Source organism: Heloderma suspectum, chromosome Z (assembly GCF_057233095.1).
Source record: "Heloderma suspectum isolate Gila_16-S chromosome Z, 16-S_ref, whole genome shotgun sequence".
NCBI classification, from domain to species: Eukaryota; Metazoa; Chordata; class Lepidosauria; order Squamata; family Helodermatidae; genus Heloderma; species Heloderma suspectum.
The window spans coordinates 536,975-557,518 of record NC_139476.1 but is presented as its reverse complement, the minus strand read 5'-3'; the positions used below and the strand labels follow the sequence as shown (position 1 = coordinate 557,518).

The window sequence follows — 20,544 nt, the reverse complement described above, 5'->3', positions numbered from 1 at the left end:
TACCCTTGCCAGCTGCTTGTTCCCCTGCCTCTTACTCCGGCGCAGACAATGCTGGTGGGGGGGAGGAGGAGGAGCAGACGCCCCGGCCCCCTGGCTAGCAATTGAGTGAGAGCCATAGGTACAAGAGCAACTGTGCGAAGGCAGGCGGGGGGGGGGGGGCGGCCAAGGGCCTCCGAAACGTGGAGCTAGCCCGGCCCCGCCCTCCACACCCCGCTTTCACTGCTTCTCCACGATCTCTTTCCTGCACTGCTCAGCTGATCCTGGGGAAACCACCAAGACGTGGGGTGGGCCCAGCCCCCTGGGGGGTCCCCACCCTGGTGTCGATGGGGTTGTGCCAGACGGACCGGGGATCTGGCCCAGCATGAGGCAGCTGCCAACGCCCAGCAGGCCACCTTGGCTGGCCACAGCGCTCCGCTGAGCGAGCAGAGGGAGAGGTGGTGTGCTGCAGGGTCCAAGTAGCGTGTTCAAAGCAGACAGCAGGGCAACAGGCACTGGTGCTGTGTTGCTCGAGGGCAGCTGTGAACTGGAGAAGCAGGTGTGACGCTGGTCCTCGACTGCAGCAGTGTTGGCTGGGAAGCAGGGGCTCCTTGGGTTTTGCTACGGGTGGGGGGATGTTTCCCAGTGTCACGTCCTATCTGCAGCGGAATGAGCGTGTACCAAGTGCCCCCCCCCACGTCATTTCCATTCCCCTTGGGCAAACTCGGCACTTGCCATTTTGGGGGACACAATCCTGATGGAGGGGGTGCCGCTGCTCCCTTTGCTGCATGCATCCACTGCCCTGAAGCCCTTGTAATAGGAGGGCTGCCTGGTAGACTATGAACACACCAGCAGCCAGCTGAGATGATGTACTCAGTGTAGCTCAGTGGGCTGCTTGGTTTTGCTGAACGCATCCCCTGAATTTGGCTGTAGCAGTTTAAGCTGTGGTGGGATGGTGGAGGGTAAGACAAGACCTTCCCTGCACACAGAAAAATAACAGCTTAGGGAGAAGGCTGGCCCCATTCTCCCTGCTACATTTCTACAGGAATGGATTTTGTTGTTACGGAGGAGCATTTATACCTGGCGAGACCCCTGGGGCCTGAAGCGGTGCAGCTCAGGCAGAGGCGAGGCCGTGTGTAGGATGCCATGACTCCAGCTTTGCTTCCCAGGAGCTGGGTGAGGAAAGCGGAGTTGGAGAAGGGTTGGGGCGGGAGGGATGTTCCTGAGCCTTTCGTGAAGATTACAGAGGTTGTCGCCTTAATGAGAGCCGAGCACCATGGGTGGGGGAAATCCCAGCACCACAAAGCAGGTACATAATTCGCACGCAAGATCCCGCTCCACAAAGTGGTTTCTTTAATGTCGCATCAATTTCAAGGTAGGATTGTAGCTTCCCTTCTCCCCCCCCCCCCTTTACTGGGCACAGTCTAGAGCACAAACGAGCTCGCCACCCAAAATCTATCCCCTCACTTGGAGGCACCGAGCTATTCTGGACAGCAAAATAAATACAGTCTCTCTAGCCCAGCTGCCTGGATGGAAACCTCTTTCGCGGACCCAAATCAGGACGCCCCATTCCCCCAGGCCACTCTGGCTGTGATGCAGCTCTTGACCACCCACTAGGTGGGGGGAATAACCAAAGATCATGGGGGGGCAGGACAAGGGGGACATTTCTTTCCCCCTCCAGTTCCTAGGAGGTTGCATTGTGCTGGAGAGAAACGGGTCCCTCGGTGCAGAGACAACGTGTTCTGGGTTTGCGCCTGGGTTATGTGCAGAGGCCTTGTCTCCTAGTCAGTAACAGGACGGGGGGGGGGGGTCTGGGGGGTCTCTCCCAGCCAGCCTCTTGCACCAGCACCCCCTTCCCTGTCCTGCCTCTTCTCCCTGAGCAGACAGTGGCATCAGACCTTCAGGTTCTGTCCGATCCAGCCCCGCACAGCTGTGACTTTGGCGTAGACTCCCGGGAAGTGAGGCCGTGCGCAGCCGTAGCCCCAGCTGGTGATGCCCGCCAGGAACCAGTGGCCCGAGGGCTCCTTGCAGGCCAATGGGCCGCCGGCGTCACCCTGTGGAGAGAAGGGGGTGGGTGAGGCGTTTGGGAGACCCAGTTGGCCTCTCCTGCAAGCAAACGCAGCGCTGGAGGCTCCCAGGAGGGGTTGCCTGCCTGAGCAGGGTTTTCTTTCCCCGCTCCAGCTTGAAAAAAAACTAGGTCCAGCTGAGCACCCTCTTAATTCTTCCAGGATTTCGGCAGCAAACCCCATTCCCCCTGCCGGCCTTCTAGGCCTGGCTTAAGAGCTATTTTTCCAGCTGACGGAGAGGGGGGAAATTCGGGGGCTGCAGTTTCAAGTCTCCATCAGTGGTGGGTGATAGATTTGGAAGTGCAGCCGAGAGTTGTGACACACGCACACAGTCCAAAAACCCAGGCAGATCCATATGGAATGGCGGCTCCAGCCCTTTTCCCCTCCACCGGGGGCAGGTCTTTCGTCCAACAAATGGGTCTGACGGGCCCATTCAAGCTGCCCCAAAATTCTTGGCGCTACAGCAGGGAACGGAATGCTGGCGCTGGGAGAACCCACCCCACTGTGAGGACTGTGGCTCAGAGGGACCAGGAGGTCCCTGCAAGCCTGGTGCCTCCACCCCGCTGCTCACCCTGCCGTGCGTGGGGGGGGGGGGACTCACGGAGCAGCTGTCGACGGCGCCCTGTGGGAGGCCGGCACAGACCATCCTGCTGCTGACCTGGATGGGGTAGAACCTCCGGCAGTCCCCCTCCCCAATGACTTGGACGGCCGCCTGTTGCAGCTGCCTGGACATCAGCCCTGCGGAGGAGAGCAGGAGCTGAGAGAGGGCCGTGCAGGCAGCATCGGGCCGAACATTACAAGCAGCCAAGCTTAACTGCATTTTTAGCGTTTGCCCAGAAACCCACTTGCCAGCGATCCCAGATCCCAGATCTTGCACTGATCAGCCAGAGTTTCAGCTGATAACACGTGCAGAAGCTGGTCTGCACAGAACGAGACCTCGCATCAAAGAACCTCGCATCCAGGATTAGACGGGTGGATTTGTGAGTTCCTAAGGAAAAAGCGGGTGCGCGTGGGGTGAAGTCTGCCCCTCGCTTGTGGCAAGGCCTGGCTCCCGAGGGCGCTGGGGGTGCCGTACCGCCCTCCTTGGTGGAGCCCCAGCCGGTGATGAAGCACCGTGTCCCCTCGCTGAAGACGTGGGCGCTGTCTGGCAGGCAGATGGGCTTGACGGTGCTGGTGTAGCGCAGGCGTGAGGTCAGCTCCAGCAGTGCCACGTCGTAGTCGAGGGTGTAGAGGTTGTAGAAGGGGTGCTTGTGGATCTGGACAATCTTCTCCACCTGCCCGTCGAGGCCACTCAGGAAGGGGGTGCCCAGTATGGCTACCCACATCTTGGGGTCACTGTGACTAGAGGAGGGTGCTGGGTTGAGCTTGGGAGAGTGTGTCCCAGCTGGACTGGGGCGTGGGGGCCGGGCCAGCAAAGCGTCCCTCTTGCTGGGCAGCAAGCCTCGCTGGGAAAGGGTCCCAGGAGCATCAGAAGCCACCGCTGCCAGTCAGTGTCACTGTTATTGGGCTAGATGGACAAAGGGTCGGACTCAGTATAAGGCAGCTTCCAATGTTCCTATTTAAAACCAGCCCTTGATTTATAACCATAAGGACTAGAATCTTCATTACTTGGTTTGTTTATAGGGTAGGTTCCTATTTAAACCAACCCTTAATTCAGAACCATGAGGCCTGGAACCCTGCTTCATCTTTAGGGGAAGGGCTGTACCTCAGTGGTAGATGGACGCGGGGCCTGAGCTGATACAAGGCTGCTTCTGATGTTCCCACGAGGGTCCCGCAAGTGCGGAGAGACGGCGGGGGGGGGGGTGTGCATTGCTGACTAGATGGAGAGGGGCCCTTTGCGTGCCAAGCTGAGGAGATCCGTCTCCCTCAAGTGTCCACCCACATTCCACCAGGGGTCGCCCTGTTCCTGGGAGAAAGCTGCAGCCGCAGGGAGCCCTTTCCTGCCCTGCCAGAGAGGAGGGGGCTGCCCGCATCCCCCCCCCAACTCACACATCAAAGCAGTGGGCGGCCGACAGCAGCCACCGCTCGCCGACCACCACGGCCCCGCACTTGTGCTCCTTCCGCCGCAGCCACAGGCTGGCCTGCCACGGCCACTCCGCACGGCCCGCACTGCTGCCCCCCACGATCTTGCTGGAGGCCGAAGCTGGGGTCAAGCCGCAGTCTGTGGGGAAGCAGGAGAGGAGCGGATGGGAAGGAGGCTGGGGCGGGCGGGCAGGAGCCGGGCCTCCGCCCTGGGCTCAGCAGCTGCTCCTGGCTTTGCTTTCCTGCCTGGCTTTGCGCCTTAGACAGCTGCAGGAAAGCTCCCAGCGGACATCTCTTTCCAGTGCCTCCCTCTGGGTTATGCAGAAGGACAATGCCCTGAGAAAACTGCTGTTCCTACTACTGGCAGTTGTCCTCCTCACCGTGCATGTCCAGCTCTTTTTGGGAGCCAGCTGCATCCGTGTGGGGCAGGGGCCTTGGGCCCCATTCTCCCTGAGGGCCAAATCCCATTTTGAAGAAGCTCTCGTGGGCCATGAGCCGGGGGGGGGAGGGGGGCAGAATGACACACAGCCTTGGGGGAGGCGTCTCAGAGGCATTGGGAGTGGGGTGGGGTGGGGCAGCAGAAGAGCCAGGAAGCGAGGGGTGGGGCCCAGGGGAAGGGGTGGGGCCATCCAGGGTTGCCCGGATTGGGACGCTGGGACTACCACTTGTGGCTCCCCAGCAGAGAGGTTCTGGCACGTCAGCCTTCCCCAACCTGTTGCCCTCCAGGCGTGCTGCACTACAGCTCCCATCCTCCCCAGCCAGCACAGGGCAGGAGCTGGCACCTACTGCAGTCTGACTCGTCCCGGCCGTTGCTGCAGTCCATGATGCCGTCGCATTCCGGGTTTGCCTTCCCGATGCAGACTTTGCTGGAGCACTTGAAGGTGGACGGGGTGCACGGCACGGCTGCGGCAGGGGCATTGCCAGAGGGTTAAGGGGGGCACAAGCACTCCCAGCCTCCTCTCCCCACACAGGAACAAGGCCTGCGCCCGGCTTGCTGAGCACCCCTGCCTGTTGTGGCACAAGAGGTACTGACCACGTCCATGACCACAGGGAAGGCAGCAGCGAGAACCCACCCAGCCACCAGATGCAGGGGGGAGGGAGCTGTGTCAGGCTGTTGCAGCACTTTAAAGCAGCCTTCCTTGACTGGACGCTCTCCAGATGTGTTGGAACTATAATGCCTATCACCCTGCAGCCAGCATGGGATGATGGGAGTTGCAGTCCCAAGACCTGCAAGTTGATTCTGGCAGAAGCTTTCTCAGGCTTCATTGGAGGCATGAAGGGTTTCCCTCAACCTGACCACTGAGGACAGCCCCTTCATGCTCCCAATGCTAGTTCTCAAAAGGGACGCTAGTCCTCAAGAACATCTGCCAAAGTGGATGTCTTTTGTTAGTCTTCCGGGCAGCACAAGACACCTTTTTAGGTTGCCTTCAACTCAAGGGTGGACAGAAGGTACTTCTCCGGGAGACTTCGACTCCCAGTAGCCCATGCCATCATATGGCTAGTGGTCAGGAATGCTGGGCATTGAAATCTGGATTCCTACTTTCAGCACACCCCTGACCTCTACTGATTAGGGCGGGGGGGCTGCAGCGGGAGCTGCAGCCAGGACTCCATGCTCCTCTAAAGAAACAGGGAAGGGGAAGACGCTTTGCACACGTCCATGCCCACGCCTGGCACGCTACAATGCCTGTGCTCACAGCCCCACGGGTACCTGGCAACCAGGTGGTTCTTGGGGGGCTGGCTGTCGTCTCGGGGGCGGCGCTGGTGCTGGGGTCCAGCCGGGTAGTCCTTTGGCCAGGGACAGGCCGGCTGGAGGTGGCGGCGGCAGCCGTGGTGCTGGGTGTGGCCCTGGCTTCGGCGGTGGGCATGGCCAGTGTGCTGGGCTGGGGCGAGACGGTGTCCAGGATCCACGCCTTGAGCTTGGTGATGCGGGCATAAACCCCTGGCCTCTTGGCCTGCGCACAGCCGACGCCCCAACTCACCAGCCCCGCCAGGTAGAACACGCCCGGGGTCTCCTCGCAGGCCAGGGCCCCCCCTGAGTCACCCTGGAGGGGAGAGCAAAGGACCCGAGCTGGTTAAACAGGTGCCTGGGAGGAAGCCCCTCTGGAAGTCTCCTGTGTGAATGGAGCACGAAGACTGCAAGGGCCGCAGAAGGGCCCGTGGTGGGATATGGTTCAGCACCTTCGGGGGCTTGGCTGGCAAGAACTAAGGCCCAGAATGGACGCGCCGCCCCTCCGGAACTGGAGTCACCAGCTGCCACTGGAAGGGCCCTACTGCATCTGACCAAGGAAGGGAGGTTGCATGAACAACCCAGGAAGAGAAGCCGCGGCGTGCTGTTGGGTTGTGAACTCTGGATTGTCTGTGCTTAACGACCCATAGTTAAACCGTAGTGCGGGGTTTGCACTATCAACAACCCAGTATTCAACAACAACCCATACCCTGGGTTATTACTGTGACCCAGGTGCATCTGGGTGAGGCAACAAACCATAGGTTAAATAAACCATGACTTAATGTTAGATGCGAACCAGGCCATTGTCTTCCCACATCAAAATCCCACAAGCAGCATCATTCAAAGGTAGAAGAAAATGCCACTGAGGAGAACGTAAATGTTTTAAAACCTGAGGAGACCTGCTTCCAAAGTTTTCTTTGAGCCCTAAACACTCTCTGTTCCACCCATAAGAGGCCTCTCCGGCGCGGAAGGTGTGTCTGCTCCTTACCTGGCAGGAGTCGACCTTCCCCTCCAGGAACCCGGCACAGATCATCCGCTCGGTGAGGGAGAAGTTGTAGAGGACACTGCAAGTCTTCTGGTCGATGATGCCGACAGAGGCGCGCTGCAGGTTCTCAGGCTTGGAGACTATGAGCCACAAAGTGGGAGAGATCATGGAGGATCAGCAGAGCTGTGGTGGGTCACACCAAAGGTGCTCAGTCCAATCCAGCACCCCAGGCCCCAAATCAGCCACTCAGTGCTTCCAGGAAACCCATGCAGATACCACACAGGAGCATCCTGTGTTCCCATGCAGTCGGCCTCTGAACGCTTCAGGGTTACTTCTTTAAAAAAGCTGAAAAGGCCCTACTCATGAGAACATCAGAAGATCCCTGCTGGATCAGGCCAAGGTCCATCCCATCCAGCATTCTGATCCCACAGTGGCCAAACAGCTGCCCACGGGAAACCCATAAACAGCACATGAATGCAACAGCACCCTCCTGCCCATATTCCCCAGCAACTGGTGTACATGAGCATACTTCCTCTGATTACTGGAGGTAACATATAGCCATGAGGACAAGTACCCATAGGTGGCCTTCTCCAGAAACTTCTACAATCCCCTTTTAAAGCCAACCAAATTGTTGGCTGCCACCACATCTTGTGGAAGTGAGTTCCATAGTTCAACTCTGCGCTGTGTGAAGAAGTCCTTCCTTTTGCCTGTTCTGAATCTCCCCCCCATCGGCTTCACTAAGGGCATTAGGAGAGAGGGTCTCCCTACCCCCTTTTCTCCACATCAGGCATAATTTTGTGCCCCTCTATCATGTATCCCGTCACTGGTCGTTCCACCGCCGATGGTGGGACGTGAGCCGTCCTTGGTGGTGGCACTCACCCTTTGGAACCCGCTCCCACATGTGGTCCGAGAGGCAGAAATGGTGGCTGGTTTAAAATGCCACTTGAAAACAGGTCTTCAAACAGCCTTTCTCTGACCTGGGAGGGACCCTGTTACTCGCACCCTGTTTGGAATTGTAATATTTTAATTATTTCTTATCTTGCTTCTCTATTGTCTAGACTGAATTTTAATGTGAACCACTTAGTGATTTTAATGTATTAAGCTCGATTTACTCAACTAGGGGCCCTCAGATGGGTTGGACTACAACTCCCATAATCCCCAAGAGCTGGCTGGGGGGCCCTGGCTGGGGAAGGCTGTTAAATGAAGCAGTATAAAAGCATTATGGCTGAAACTCAGGAAGATCCCGCTGGTGGAGCCCGCACCGTTCCCTTCCCGGAGGCTGCCCCAGCCAGAGATCATGCACTTCCTGCCCACAGGGAACTTGTGGATGGCGAGCGGGAGGCAGACGGGCTGGATGTCCTTGCCGAAGGGGAGGGCACGTTCCAGCTCCAGCACGGCCACATCGAAGTCCAGCAGGGTGGGGTTGTAGGCGGGGTGCGGCACCACGCGCCTCACGCTGGCCTTCACGGAGGAGCTCTCCATGGCCGACAGCAAGGTGGTGCCCGCAAAGGCCGTCAGGTACTCCACCTTGGTGCTACCCGCACAGGCAGGCAAAAGACACAGGGAGCAGCTGTTAGCGCGGGGCTGCAAGGAACCCCCTCCCCGATCCTCCTCCCCAGGTACACAGGCTGCTGTGGCCCAAACTGGGGTGTTTGGAGAGGAGGGCCTCTTCCCCATGGCGCTGCCTGTTGAGCCAACGATCCACCTGCAGGATTTCCCTGCCCTGCCGAAAGGAGCAGTCCAGGGGCCGCTCTCTGAGGGATGCCCCATGAGATCGCCAACTGGTCTGAGCCGGTGCAAGGCCGCTCCCTATGTCCTGATATTATTCAGAACCGTGAGGACTGGAATATTACTTTACCGTCACAGCTCAGAGGCTGAGCAGATGCTTTGCATGCAGTAAGGCCCCAGATTCAATCCCTGGCAGCATTTCCGGGTAGGGCCAGGAAAGAATTCTGCCTGAAACCCTGGAGAGCCGCCACTGCCCGTCAGCGTCTGCAATGCTGGGCCAGATGGACCCAGGGTCTGACTCAGTGGAAGGCAGCTTCCTGTGATCTGCTTTAAACCAGCCCCTTTCTCTGAACCATGAGGACTAGGATCTTGCTTCATTATGAAGGGAAGGGCCATAGCGCAGTGTCAGAGCCCCTGCGTTGCAACCATTTCTAGTTGCTAGAAATGGGGAGGCAGGGGGAGAATTGAGGGCAAAACTCCAACGTCAGCTTGCTGTATAAGTAGTGACTTGCTGTGCAATATTCTTCTCCCTTAAATGTTCCACATGCCACATACTGAGTAAGGGAGGTAGCAACAGCAAGCATTTTTCTTCAAAGGTAGCATTCTTTGCCCTGTGAAATGCACCTTATCTACTGGGTTCAAGTGTAAAGTACCTCAGGCTATGTTATCAACCACAAATCTCACATGCTCCTGAGAAGTGAGAGGAACAAAATCCTCCCTGGGCAGCCTATAAAACCCACACCTGAAGTTTGACGCTACATTAAAGAGAGTACTGAATCTATTTATTTTTTTGTTCATTTAAAATGTTTATATCCATCTTTGCTCAAAAAAGCTTAAAGTGGCTAACAACCATAAGTTGACCAGCAATTCCAAAAATGTTAAGGCACTAAAAGAGTGGTAGAAACAAACCCACTTCCACGTCAACAGTAGCAGAAAAGATTAAAAAACAGAGATAGTTAAAAACCAAAATAATAAAACAACTATCTATAAACCAGATGGCACTTATGGCACTAATTTTTTCCAATTAATAAATTTTTACAAATGAAAAAGGGGTATGCACTATGCACACTGTAAATAATAGTGATTCAGTTACCATAAAATGTGCCTAAAGTTTTTAAAAAGTGCAACCACTGCAAGGAAAAAGTGTAACCAGTGCAAATCAAGCAACAGTAATTTATAACCTAACTTGCCACAACATGTTGAAATCAGCTTCCTGTTTGGCTTGAGCTTTCTCCATGCACAGTCTGACAGAAAGTGGTTAGTCTTCTATATTTGACTACCAATCACAAAACCATAGCCAGTATTCTACACTGAGCTACATTAGGCCTACTTTCATGAAATCACATGAAGTCCTAGTTCCTCTCTACTCAGCACTGGTTAGGCCTCCTCTGGAGTACTGTGTCCAGTTCTGGGCTCCGCACTTTAAGAAGGATGCAGACAAGCTGGAGAGGGTTCAGAGGAGGGCAACAAAGATGATCAGAGGACTGGAAACAAAGCCCTATGAGGAGAGACTGGAAGAACTGGGCATGTTTAGCCTTGAGAAGAGAAGACTGAGGGGAGACAGGATAGCGCTCTTCAAGTCCTTGAAAGGGTGTCCCAGAGAGGAAGGCCAGGATCTCTTCTCCATCACCCCAGAGTGCAGGACACGGAATAATGGGCTCAAGTGCCAGGAAGCCAGATTCCGGCTGAACATCAGGAAAAACTTCCTGACTGTCAGAGCAACACAACAATGGAACCCATGACCTGGGGAGGTGGGGGGCTCTCCCACCCTGGAGGCATTCAAGACGAGGCTGGACAGCCATCTGCCAGGGATGCTCTGACTTGGATTCCCGCACTGAGCAGGGGGTTGGATTCGATGCTCTTATAGGCCCCTCCCAACCCTATTCTATGATTCTACAGAAGGTAGCATGTTCCATCCCCGGCAGTATCTCCTGGGAGGGCAGGGAAAGAATCCTGCCTGAAACTCCGGGGAGCTGCTGCTGCCAGTCTGTGTCGACAACACTGGGCTGGAGGGACTGGGTGCGTGTCTGTGTCTGTCAGCCTCCTCAGGCCCAGACCCTACTCACTGGTTAAAGCAGTGCGCGGCCGAGAGCAGCCAGCGGTCCCCGATGATGGTGGCCCCACAGAAGTGCCGGAGCCCCTCCTTCAGGCTGACTTGCCACGGGACTTCCCCTCGGGAGGCAGCCAGGCCGCCCACGATTTTGATGGGCTTGGAGAATGCCGGTCGCCGGCCACACTCTGCACAAGCACAAAGAGAGCTCGCCCAGCCACCGGGGCCCGGGCACGAGGCAAACCCCGCCCCTGTGCGCGGCGCAGGCCCTACCTTGCACTCGGGGTGCCGTGGTGGCCGGCTTGCTGGTGGCTGTGGAGGCCAGGGCAGGGGTGGCAGAGCCAGGCTGGAGCTCGCCAGTGGTGCTGGTGCCCCCGGTTGAGGCGGCAGGAGGCGGCATGGTGGCCGGTGTGGTAGGGCGGGGGAGGGGCAGGGGAGGCGTGAAGGTGGCGATGGTGGCGAGGATCCAGTCCCGGAGCTTGGTAACTCGGGAGTAGACCCCCGGGCGCTTGGCCTCCGCACAGCCAATGCCCCAGCTCACGATGCCCGCCAAGAAAAAGCGGCCAGAGGGCTCTTCGCAGACCAGTGGGCCGCCGGAATCCCCCTGCGGGAGAAAAGGGGTCAAGAGGACAATGGCCGGGCCGGGGGCCAAGGCAGCCCCCGCCAGCCAGGGCAGCCAGAAGGGGCCAGGGCAGGGGTGGCAAGCCAGCCGGTACCTGGCAGGAGTCCACCTTGCCCTCCAGGTAGCCGGCGCAGACCATCCGGTCGGTGAGCGCGGTGCCGTACAGGCTGGCGCACAGCGTCTGGTCCAGGACCTCCACCGTTGCCTTCTGGAGGAGCTCTGGCTTCACCACTGAGGAGGGGAGGAATAAGCTGGACCAAAAGGCCTCCCCACTCCCCGTCAGGCGGCTGGAGGAGCAGAGGAGCCCCTCTGGGAAGGAGACTGGGGCCCTGGAAAAGGTTCTGGGGTGCCGTGGGGCCAGGCCAAGCAGCACCCCTGCCAGCAGCATTGTCTGCTGGGCTGAAGATTTCCCCTTGCAAGGAGCTCTTAATCGATGGGGAGTTGCCGTTGAGGGCCCCAGTTCAGCACAGCGTGACCCCCGCTTCCCTCTGTGCCACAGTGTGGCTCAGTCTCCTGTTAGCCACAGGACTGTCACAACCACCCTGCAAGGCAGGCCTTGCTGAGCAGGGGTCCAATCCTGTCCCTCCTTGGCCCCTCGAGGGTTTTGCTTACGGAAGTCTTCCTTGAGGTAGCCCCAGCCGGAGATGAGGCACTTCTTGCCCGGGGGGAAGATGTGGGAGGCGGCCGGCAGGCAGGCCGGCTGGACGTATTTGGAGAAGGCCAGGGGCTCCGCCAGCCGCAGCAGGGCCACATCATAGTCTGCCGTGTCGGTGTTGTAGGAGGGGTGCCTGAGGATGTGACCCACAGCAGCCTTCACGGCGCGGCCATCAGAGTTGCTCAGCCAGGTGCTGCCCGCATAGGCCATCCAGGTGCCGGGGTCCTGGAACCTGAGGCAGGAGAGCTTCAGTGGGCGGCTGCCACCATGCCCCCTGACCAAGACGCCTTCCAGGAGACCAGGCTGGCTGGGGGTCAGAAATCCAACAGCAAGGAAACCTCCGCCCTTTCAGAATGGGGCAGAATTTGCACACTTGCCAACTGGATCCCTCAGTCTGGAATAATCTGTGTGTGTGTGTGTGTGTGTGTGTGTGTGTGTGTGAGTGAGATGGGCGTGTGTGTTTCTCTGTCACTTGAATCTTCCAGCCATTATTGACAAGCGCCCGATGCCTATAACTGCCCCCAACCCCTCCTGTGCTATGCAGCTTCTCTCTCTCCTTTCAGATCCCCAATCTGAAAGCCCAATCAGAAAGCCCACCTATTCCGTGCAGCCTCCGGTGCAGCACCTTGGTCATCCCCATCGCTGGACCTCCAAGGGCAGATAGCCCTGGCCCCCGTTTCCCCCAGAGGCCTCCCTGTCCCCTTTCTGTGGCCCGGTCTACCCTCATTCTCACTGATGCTGCTCTATGCACAGCAGCGGCTGTGTGCCCGCCCAGGCGGGGGAGGGAGCGCCCTGGCCTTACTCGTTGAAGCAATGAGCTGCGGACACCAGCCACTTTGCCGTCAGAATGGTGGCCCCGCAGAAGTGCTCGTTGTTCTCTCTCAGGCTGACTTGCCAAGGAAACTCCCCCTGCGAGGCTTCCAAGCCCCCAACTATCCGGTGGGCTGCCTGCATGGCTGGCCGAACCCCACAGTCTGAAAGAGAGGGGAGAGCCGGCCATGAGCATCACCTGTCCTATGGCCGGGGGCGGGGGGTCACAGGCTGCGTTGGGAGGGGTCTGGGATTACACACATGGCCAGAGTCTGCCACAAACATCCCAAACCAAAAATGTCCCCTTCTGAATAAAAAATAAAAATCATCACCAGCTTTTAAATTCCACAAAGCCAAATTGTGATCCATGGAGTTCCAGTGTGCTGGGGCTGCAAAATTCACCTTCTCACCAAGTTATTGGAACTGCTATGCCCAAAATAAAAAAGAACCCCCACACAAAAGCACTGCATGTCTCATAACAAATTTGCCCTTAGAGAGAGCGGTGGGATTTCTGTAAACAGTTTTGACATTTGCCACAGAATGAGAAGACTCCCACAGTTTCCCCAACTCCAAAATATTACTGCTATCAACTGCTTGAAGAAATCTTAATTAATCGTACGGGTTTTAGTTGAATTCATGAATGGATTAAATCTGCATAAATTTGCACTCAAGAATGCAATCTTTCTAAAGAAAAATCATGGAGGAGGCATCTTACAAGTGGCATGCCCTCCGCTCCCTCCCCTCCCCACCCCACACACACACGCATGCCATGCCATTTTAATGTCATTATTTTTTTTAACATATCTGCTCTCCAATTGCAGGCAATTAAAAACTACTTAATTTATTTATTCAACCAATTAGGTGATTAAAAGCCGCAGCCTTAAAAGATGAACTTTTGCATAGCAGTTTGAGCCACACAGGGAACTGTCAGGAATTCGGTTCTTCTTGGGCCATCAAATTCCTTCTGCGCATCTAATAGGGACCCTGACATGACCCAGAACAAGTGACATGCATACGCACACCCCAGGCCTATTGCTCTGAGAAATCATCCATGCCCCCCGGGGTCTGCCAGAATGGGACTCACTGCACTCTGCCTCGTCGGAGCCGTCTGCACAGTCCTGCCGGGCGTCGCACTCTGCGTTCTCCTTCCTCACGCACTGGCCACTGCGACAGGCAAAGGTGTTCCCAGGACACATGCCTAGAAGGACAGTCATGGCAAAACTGACCCCTGCACTCCGTCCCCCGCTCCAGACAGTCTAGAGTGGTTGGGGGAAGAGGCGCCTTTTGCGGTGGTTCATAGTTGGAGGGGTAGCCTTGGGAGTTTGAGCAACTGCTGCATTAGGGGCAGGAAATTACACCCCCCCCAATGTCAGTCCTCTCTGGAGATATTTGCCCAGGGGTCTCTCAGGCCTCTGGTTTGGGGGCAAAGCAAGGATGGGACAGGACAGAATGCACAGTCCTGCCCAGTGGACATTTTTTGCTTTTGGATGTATGCCATGGTCTCAAACATTCGCTTGCATGGTCCAATGGCAGAGTTTTATTTACCACTAAATGCCACTAAAATGCCACTAAAAGCTAGCCTAAGAAATGCCTTACGCTCAGCGATTTGACAAAGAAAGGAGCTGTTTATAATTTGAAAAGCCCCCATAATAGGTCTCTGTCTTCCAGTTACAGCATCTCAGCCGAACATGGTTTGACCTGGCACAGGATCTGTCAGGGGGAAGACTCCTTTTAGCCCCAGATACACCTCAGCCCTCCATGGGGACAGGAGGAGAGGGGAGGCTGGTGACCTGACCAGGTTGCATTCTATCATCGACACAAGTACAGAAATTCATATCAGGTGCAAACATTCAAAATCTTCCAATCTCACCCATTAGATTCTCTTATTTAAACAAAATAAAAAATGACAGGCTCCTAGCCCCTACGGCTGCATAGATAAACTTGGAAAGAAGTAGACCACGTCTGCTGGTATCTCAGAAGCCATAAAGAACTGAGCAGGACTTCCAGAGGTTTGGAAGGCTGCAGGCAGGAGAAACAGGCCTTCGGTCCCTCTCTGCGTATCAAGATTAAATATGCAAAGAAACCAATCCCAATGCAAATTTGATTCAGTTGCACCATGTATTCAAATTACAACAATGATTGTTCCCAAGTCGCCTTGCAGCAAAAGTGACAAACAGCCTTGTGGCATCTTAACGACTAACGAGAGCTGAGTCTTCAGAAGCTTATGCCAGAATAAGTTTGCTAGTTGTTAAAGGTGCCACAAAATTTGGAAGGCACCCACAAGAATATATTTCTTATGTATATTTATTGCATGCCTTATGAAACAAATTGTCTAGGTATCATATAAATTGTAAGATTGGCTAAAACATTACAATATCACAACAGAAATCCAACACGCACATCTTTAAAAAGCCTACCATGCAGCGCAAAAATGCAAGTACCAACGCAAGACAGAATACGCAAACGATAGCAGCAAAACTGCAAATTCAGGTTGCCTGGAGAGGACACAGGACTTTAATTTTTCTTAACCGGAGTCCTGGGCCAGACGCCCAATACGTAAGACCGAGCATACCTGATTTTAGGGCCATTCCAGAGGGGGAGACGCTGCTTGACCCTGAGAAAGAGAGGAGAAATGAGGGGGCAGGCAGGTGCAGTGCTGCCAGAGTGCTGTCCTGCTCCAGGCTGGCCAAAAGCCCAGCCCTGGACCCCTCTGTCCTTGGCAAGCACAGGTCTCCATTGCACCTCCCACCCCCAAACACAAGGACGGCTGTCATACGTGACCCCCACCCCCGTGTCGAGCCTCTCCCAAAGCTTCTTGATCCAAGATGCTCCCGCTCCTCCCCGCGTTTGCAGGGAGCTGGACAGAGATCTCAGAGGCACGCTGCCCCCCACCCCCGCAAGGTCACATTTCTGGGAGCATCCTAGAGAGGCAGAGTTTGGGGTAGAGCAGGTGTGCAGGACCACTTCCAGCCTGAGGGCTGCATTCCCTTTGGAGAGCCTCTCAGGGGCTGCATTCCACAGGTGGGTGGTGAAATATCTCCAAATAGCAGCATATTTGAGCTGAAAATGCTTCCGGCCTTGGGAGAGGCATTTCCACCCCTGGCGTAGCAGCTGGATGAGGGCTAGAAAGGTGCAGGTTCAAATCTCCTGGGCAGAAATGATGTGACCATGGGCTGGCTGGCCAGCCACCACACCTGCAGCATGTCCTGCCTTGCAGGGCTGTTGTGAGGATCAGAAGGGGCGAGCTGCACACTCCAACTCTTTGGTAGGATGGTGAGAAGAGTTTCACGGATACCTGTGAGGACAGCTGAAGAGATGGTGCCGTAGGCCAGCAGCGGGATCCCTTCGTGGCCCAAGGTAGCCGCCAGCCCCTGCCTCAGCGCCTCCTCTTCTGCACCAGGGCGGAGCGGCTGCTGCGTGGAGAACCAGAGGCGGAAGCGGACGATGACACTGGCATTGCCTTTCCTGCCAAGTGGGAACGAGAGGGTCTCGTGATCCCCCAGCAGGAGAGGGGGCACCACTCCAGCTGCATTCTTGTGCCCCATCCTCAACAGCAGCACAGGGTGGGGAGCAGGAACAACCCTGCCAAGCTCACCTGTACTGCAAGACAGAGCACCGCAAACAGCTGCCTTCCAGTGGGGAGTTCTGGAAACTGCTTTGAAACTGAAAGACAGAGCAGAGAGGAGAGGGCAGAGAGCGACACCCCCCCCCCCAAACCAGGGAGAGGCAGATTCATGTGTGGGCTGTGGCGGAGTGGCAGAGCCCCTGCTTTGCATGCAGAAGGTCTCAGTATAAGACAACTTCCTATGTTCCTATTGAAATCTGCCCTTTCTTCCGAACCATGAGGACTGGAATCTTAAGTTTATCTTTAGTAGAAGGACCATCGCCCAGTCAGCAGCAGGGGCCCTGCTTTGCATGCAGAAAGTCCCCTATTCAATCCCCAGCAGCATCTCCAGGTAGGGCTGGGAAAAGTCCTCCCTGAAACCATGGAGAGCTGCTGCTGCTGCCAGTCAGTGTCAGCACTACTGGCCTAGATGGACCCAGAGTATGATTCAGTAGAATGTCGTTTTGATGTGCAGCTCCTTACCTGCATTCCAGAAATATTGTACTCGGGTATAGCGAAAGCAACACTCTGGTTGCTTTTGTTACATATCAAGCCATCAAAATGCACCCTGATCCAGGTTTTGTGCATGATGCACTGCGCCAACAGATGTGGGTGCGACACGGGTCCCCCACGGGCACAACATGGGGCGTTGGCGCAGCTCTGCCTCAAGCTCACCACAGCGGAAATCCTCCCTAGTGGAGGGGTCGAAACGCACCGGGAATTGCCTGCTGGATTGTTGCGTTGCCTTGTCGGCCATCTTTCCCAGCGCAGCCCCCTTTTTGCCCCCTGGAAAATGGGCACCAGGACCCCCCCCCGCCTTTCCAGTCCCGTCTTCCCACTTTGCAGGAGGCTGCTCTCTGAAGGAGCCCCCCGAGCAAAGCAAAGACTGCGAAGCGAGCTGGTGGCAGAGCCCTCCTTGGCTTTGGGCCCCTGGCTGTCCCCCGCAGCTGAGACTGAGGGAGGGGGTGTTCAACACTGGCGGAGGCCCCCAGGGTCCCTGGACAGACACACGTCCCTTGCAGGAGCCACAGACCCAGTGGTGGGGAGAAAAAGGAGAACGGCTCGCCCAGACCTGGCCAAGCCCACGACAGCTGGATGGGGCGCAATCTTCCTGGGCAAACCCAAAGAGGAGTGCTCTGCGGGCGGGCGGGGCGGGGGTATTCCGCCACAGAGAGATGAGTTCGAGAAAGTTGAAATACTCCCCCCCCCCAAAAAAAAAACCCAGGGAGTTTCTGGGCATCCCTAAAATGATGCAGGCTTTGAAGCCAAGAGCTGGCGCCCGCGTTTTGCTTCCCCCCGCCCCGCGCGCCCGCGTTTCCTTTTGCGTTGGGTCTTTCAGCCTGTGCGCTGGAGGGCGGGGGCTGCCCTGCCACGACTGTGCGCCAGCCGCCCTCGCAGCCCTTCGAGGCGAAAGCGCAGGCTGGAAACGAAGGAGCCGTCCCAACCCGCTCCAGGGAGCGTCCCAAGCCGGAGACGGCCGCAGGGTGGAGCCGCGCCGCGCCGCGCCGCCCTGCGCCCCTACCCGGCTGCGGCGCCCCCGCGCAGGGCCCGGACGCTCAGCCCAGCAGCGCCCCGGCCCGGCGCCCCGGGAGAGCGCGGCCCCTGCGCCGAAAGGGAACGGGGGTCCCGGCGCCGGCTTACCAGCCTCTCCAGCACGGGGGTCAGCGCGCGGTGGTAGTCCGAGCGCGGGCACTGCAAGCTGCTCTCGTAGCGGATCCCGCGCAGGTCGGCCAGGTGCTCGAAGAGGCGCTCGTGCCTGGCCGGGAAGGCTGCGGAGAAAAAGCGACGGCTGCGCTCCCACCCGCCCGGCGGTGCCCGAGCGCTGGACCCCGGGCAGGCCCAGGGCGAAGCGGCAGCCTGGGCTCCTGCCGGCAGCTCCAGGGGCGTGGGGCCACCGGGGGTCGCGGGGACGCCGACGTCACCTGCGCCCCCTCGGGCTCCCCAGGTCCCCCCGAGCTTAGCGGCAGTCCTGGGCGTGGAAAATACCTTTCCCAGCGACGGCGGATTGTTCCCTGCTGCACCGCAACGTATTTTGGCGGGGCTGGAGAACATGGGCGGGCGGGTGCCGCTGCCCTCGTGTCCCGCTCGTGGGTTTCCCGTGGGCAACTGGTGGGGCAACTCCGTGAACGGAATGCTGGACAAGATGGGCCTTGGTCTGATCCAGGAGGGCTCTTCAGATGTCCTCATGGGGTGAGGGAGCTTGGTCTGAACGGGCCACGGAGACCCAGTGGCAAAAGACCCTCGCTTGGCGGAGACAGAACAGCTCGAACTGGTTTGTTGGTAGGAATCTCCCTCCGCTCTGGGGCTGTCCTTCGGGGCACAGCTGAGCGGCTGCACCCCCAAACTGACCGCTGCGTCGCTTGTGGCCTGTGGGAGGCTGTGGCACCATTGCCAAGCACTCAGGGGCAGTCCACATGTGATCGCTCCTGAAGGGGCATCATCCCCACACCCCCCCACAGCTGCTGTGGGTATGAACTCAGGAAAACATGTTTATCTTGTCCTTTAAGAAGCATGCTGTAACAGCTGCAGCAGCAGCCTATACAGCTCTAAATCATCCTTCTCCAAACGGGTGCCCCCCGTGTGTCTTGGACTACAGCTCCCATAATCTAGCACATCTGGAGGGCCCAGGCTGGGGGGGGGGCTGATCTGGCAGTTTCCCCTAATGTTCAGCCAACATCTGCCCTCTGTAACAGAAGCCCATCACATCTGTGCCCTCTGCTCTGCATCAGCAGTTTCAGGGTTTTACGATGTATACACATTTTTTACACAGCTGGACATTTGCGGCTGAAAATACAGGGTAAAGAAAACATACATATGAACAAACCAGCCTCAACTGTGGACTCACCCATTAGGATCCCGCAACACACAGCCGTGAGGCTGCCCATGAGGATGGTGGCCACAGCCACCCTCCAGCAGGTGATGCTGCCAGCCACGGAGCGCACCTTCTTGCCCTCCAGTGCTGGTTTCACAGCTACAGCTGGCAGATCCATGATCATCCCACAACTTGTAGAGGGTCCAGAGGCAGGGAAAAGTCTAGGATGCAAATGGATTTTGCACTTATGGGGGAGGAATTCCTGAGCCAAACATGCAAATGGGGGATTCTTAGTTGTCGGTGTTTTAGGTACTGGCCCTATGAAACGGTCGTTATGGTGCAGCTTAGAGGAAGCCTCCTCTCCTATCGAGAGAGAACAGCAAATGTCTCATCTCAGTGACCTGGCTTGCACATAACACTAACCTGTGGTTTATTTAGCCCATGGTTTGTTGAATTCTTGGTTGCGGTGATGTGCAAACCCAGCCACACTTAACAAAGTTAACCAAACTAACCACAAACAACCAGGGAAAGAAGCCATGGCTTATTGTTGGGTTGGGAACCCTGTGTTGTCGTCCTATGCAAACCCAGAACCATGGGTTGTTCATGGTTTATTTTGCCAGGCTACAGAGGAGGCGGGAAAAGGTGATCCAAAAACCCAGCTGCTCTAAATGCCAGTACTGCAGCGTTGCCAAGGCATTTGGGGTCCAGGGAAGGCTTAATAATGGGCTGAACAAACTGTGGTTTAGCATTATGTGTGAACCAGGTCAGTATATCCCCTGGGTATCTCTTTTTAAATACTTGCAGTAATGCTATCTTTTTTTTAAAAAAAATTGCCACTAAATTAAGTGGTATTATCTTAAATGTATTCAAGTCAAATTTGTCAATTGATCAGTCTTACCAATCACTGATTAAACATTGCAGCCCTGTGTGTGGAGACGTCCACCCCTTGCAGCGCATTTTTTCATCTTTTCAAGCCCCCTTGAAACCAGGTGTGAGGACTGGGTCAGTATTCTAACCCGACATGCGGAACTGCATCCTTAGCAGGTGTCCCAGGTGTCATTCCCATTCCTCAGTGTTCCTGGGAGATATTGGGTTGGATCCAGACCAAGGGGCTTCCAAACAAGGCTTTCATCCTGCATCGCCCTGCCTCAAACACTGACTTTTAGTTTTAGGTGGGGTTCAGGTGTCATCTCCCACTTGTAACCAGCCTATGTTTTCCCACCATCTCTTTACTTACCAGAAAAATATCCATTAAGGGGGGAAAGACAAAACAGCCACACCTGGAGAAGCTCCTCACGGCTAAGCTAAGTCCCACTAGTCTCAATGGGAACCATGGGCAATGAATGCAGCCTGGATCCGGCCCATTGTGCTATGAGCATTGAGTGCCAAGTTAAACTGGAGGCTCCCTTGCACTAACTCGTCCAAGCAAGTGGGAACAAGGATCAGGTTCCGCCCGAAGCCCAGGAGGTAGTTCAGTCACGTCCCAAG

General features: G+C 56.4%; 1 protein-coding gene across 1 annotated transcript; it reads right to left on the bottom strand.

Annotated features, from left to right (window-relative positions):
* Window positions 1-1,314: 1,314 nt before the first annotated feature.
* Window positions 1,315-19,234, bottom strand: LOC146333436 (transmembrane protease serine 9-like). The gene is made up of 20 exons (XM_084826317.1): window positions 19,090-19,234; window positions 18,231-18,350; window positions 17,886-18,013; window positions 16,236-16,303; window positions 15,936-16,105; window positions 15,213-15,254; window positions 13,725-13,838; window positions 12,633-12,804; window positions 11,788-12,062; window positions 11,270-11,406; window positions 10,827-11,157; window positions 10,570-10,741; window positions 8,038-8,309; window positions 6,779-6,915; window positions 5,773-6,106; window positions 4,851-4,967; window positions 4,032-4,203; window positions 3,118-3,383; window positions 2,644-2,780; window positions 1,315-2,030 (listed from the first exon to the last, which is right to left on the bottom strand). Exons 1-20 carry the CDS (start codon window positions 19,232-19,234, stop codon window positions 1,869-1,871), a joined length of 3,471 nt encoding a protein of 1,156 aa, XP_084682443.1. The 3' UTR covers window positions 1,315-1,868.
* Between the last annotated feature and the right edge of the window lie 1,310 nt (window positions 19,235-20,544).

Coding starts and splice junctions, on each gene's coding strand:
- LOC146333436 (XM_084826317.1), bottom strand. CDS start 19,234: ATGGATCTGCCAGCTGTAGCTGTGAAACCAGCACTGGAGGGCAAGAAG. Junction 18,014..18,230: donor ATCCGCCGTCGCTGGGAAAG/GTATTTTCCACG, acceptor TTTTCTCCGCAG/CCTTCCCGGCCAGGCACGAG. Junction 16,106..16,235: donor TGCTCTGTCTTGCAGTACAG/GTGAGCTTGGCA, acceptor CCCACTTGGCAG/GAAAGGCAATGCCAGTGTCA.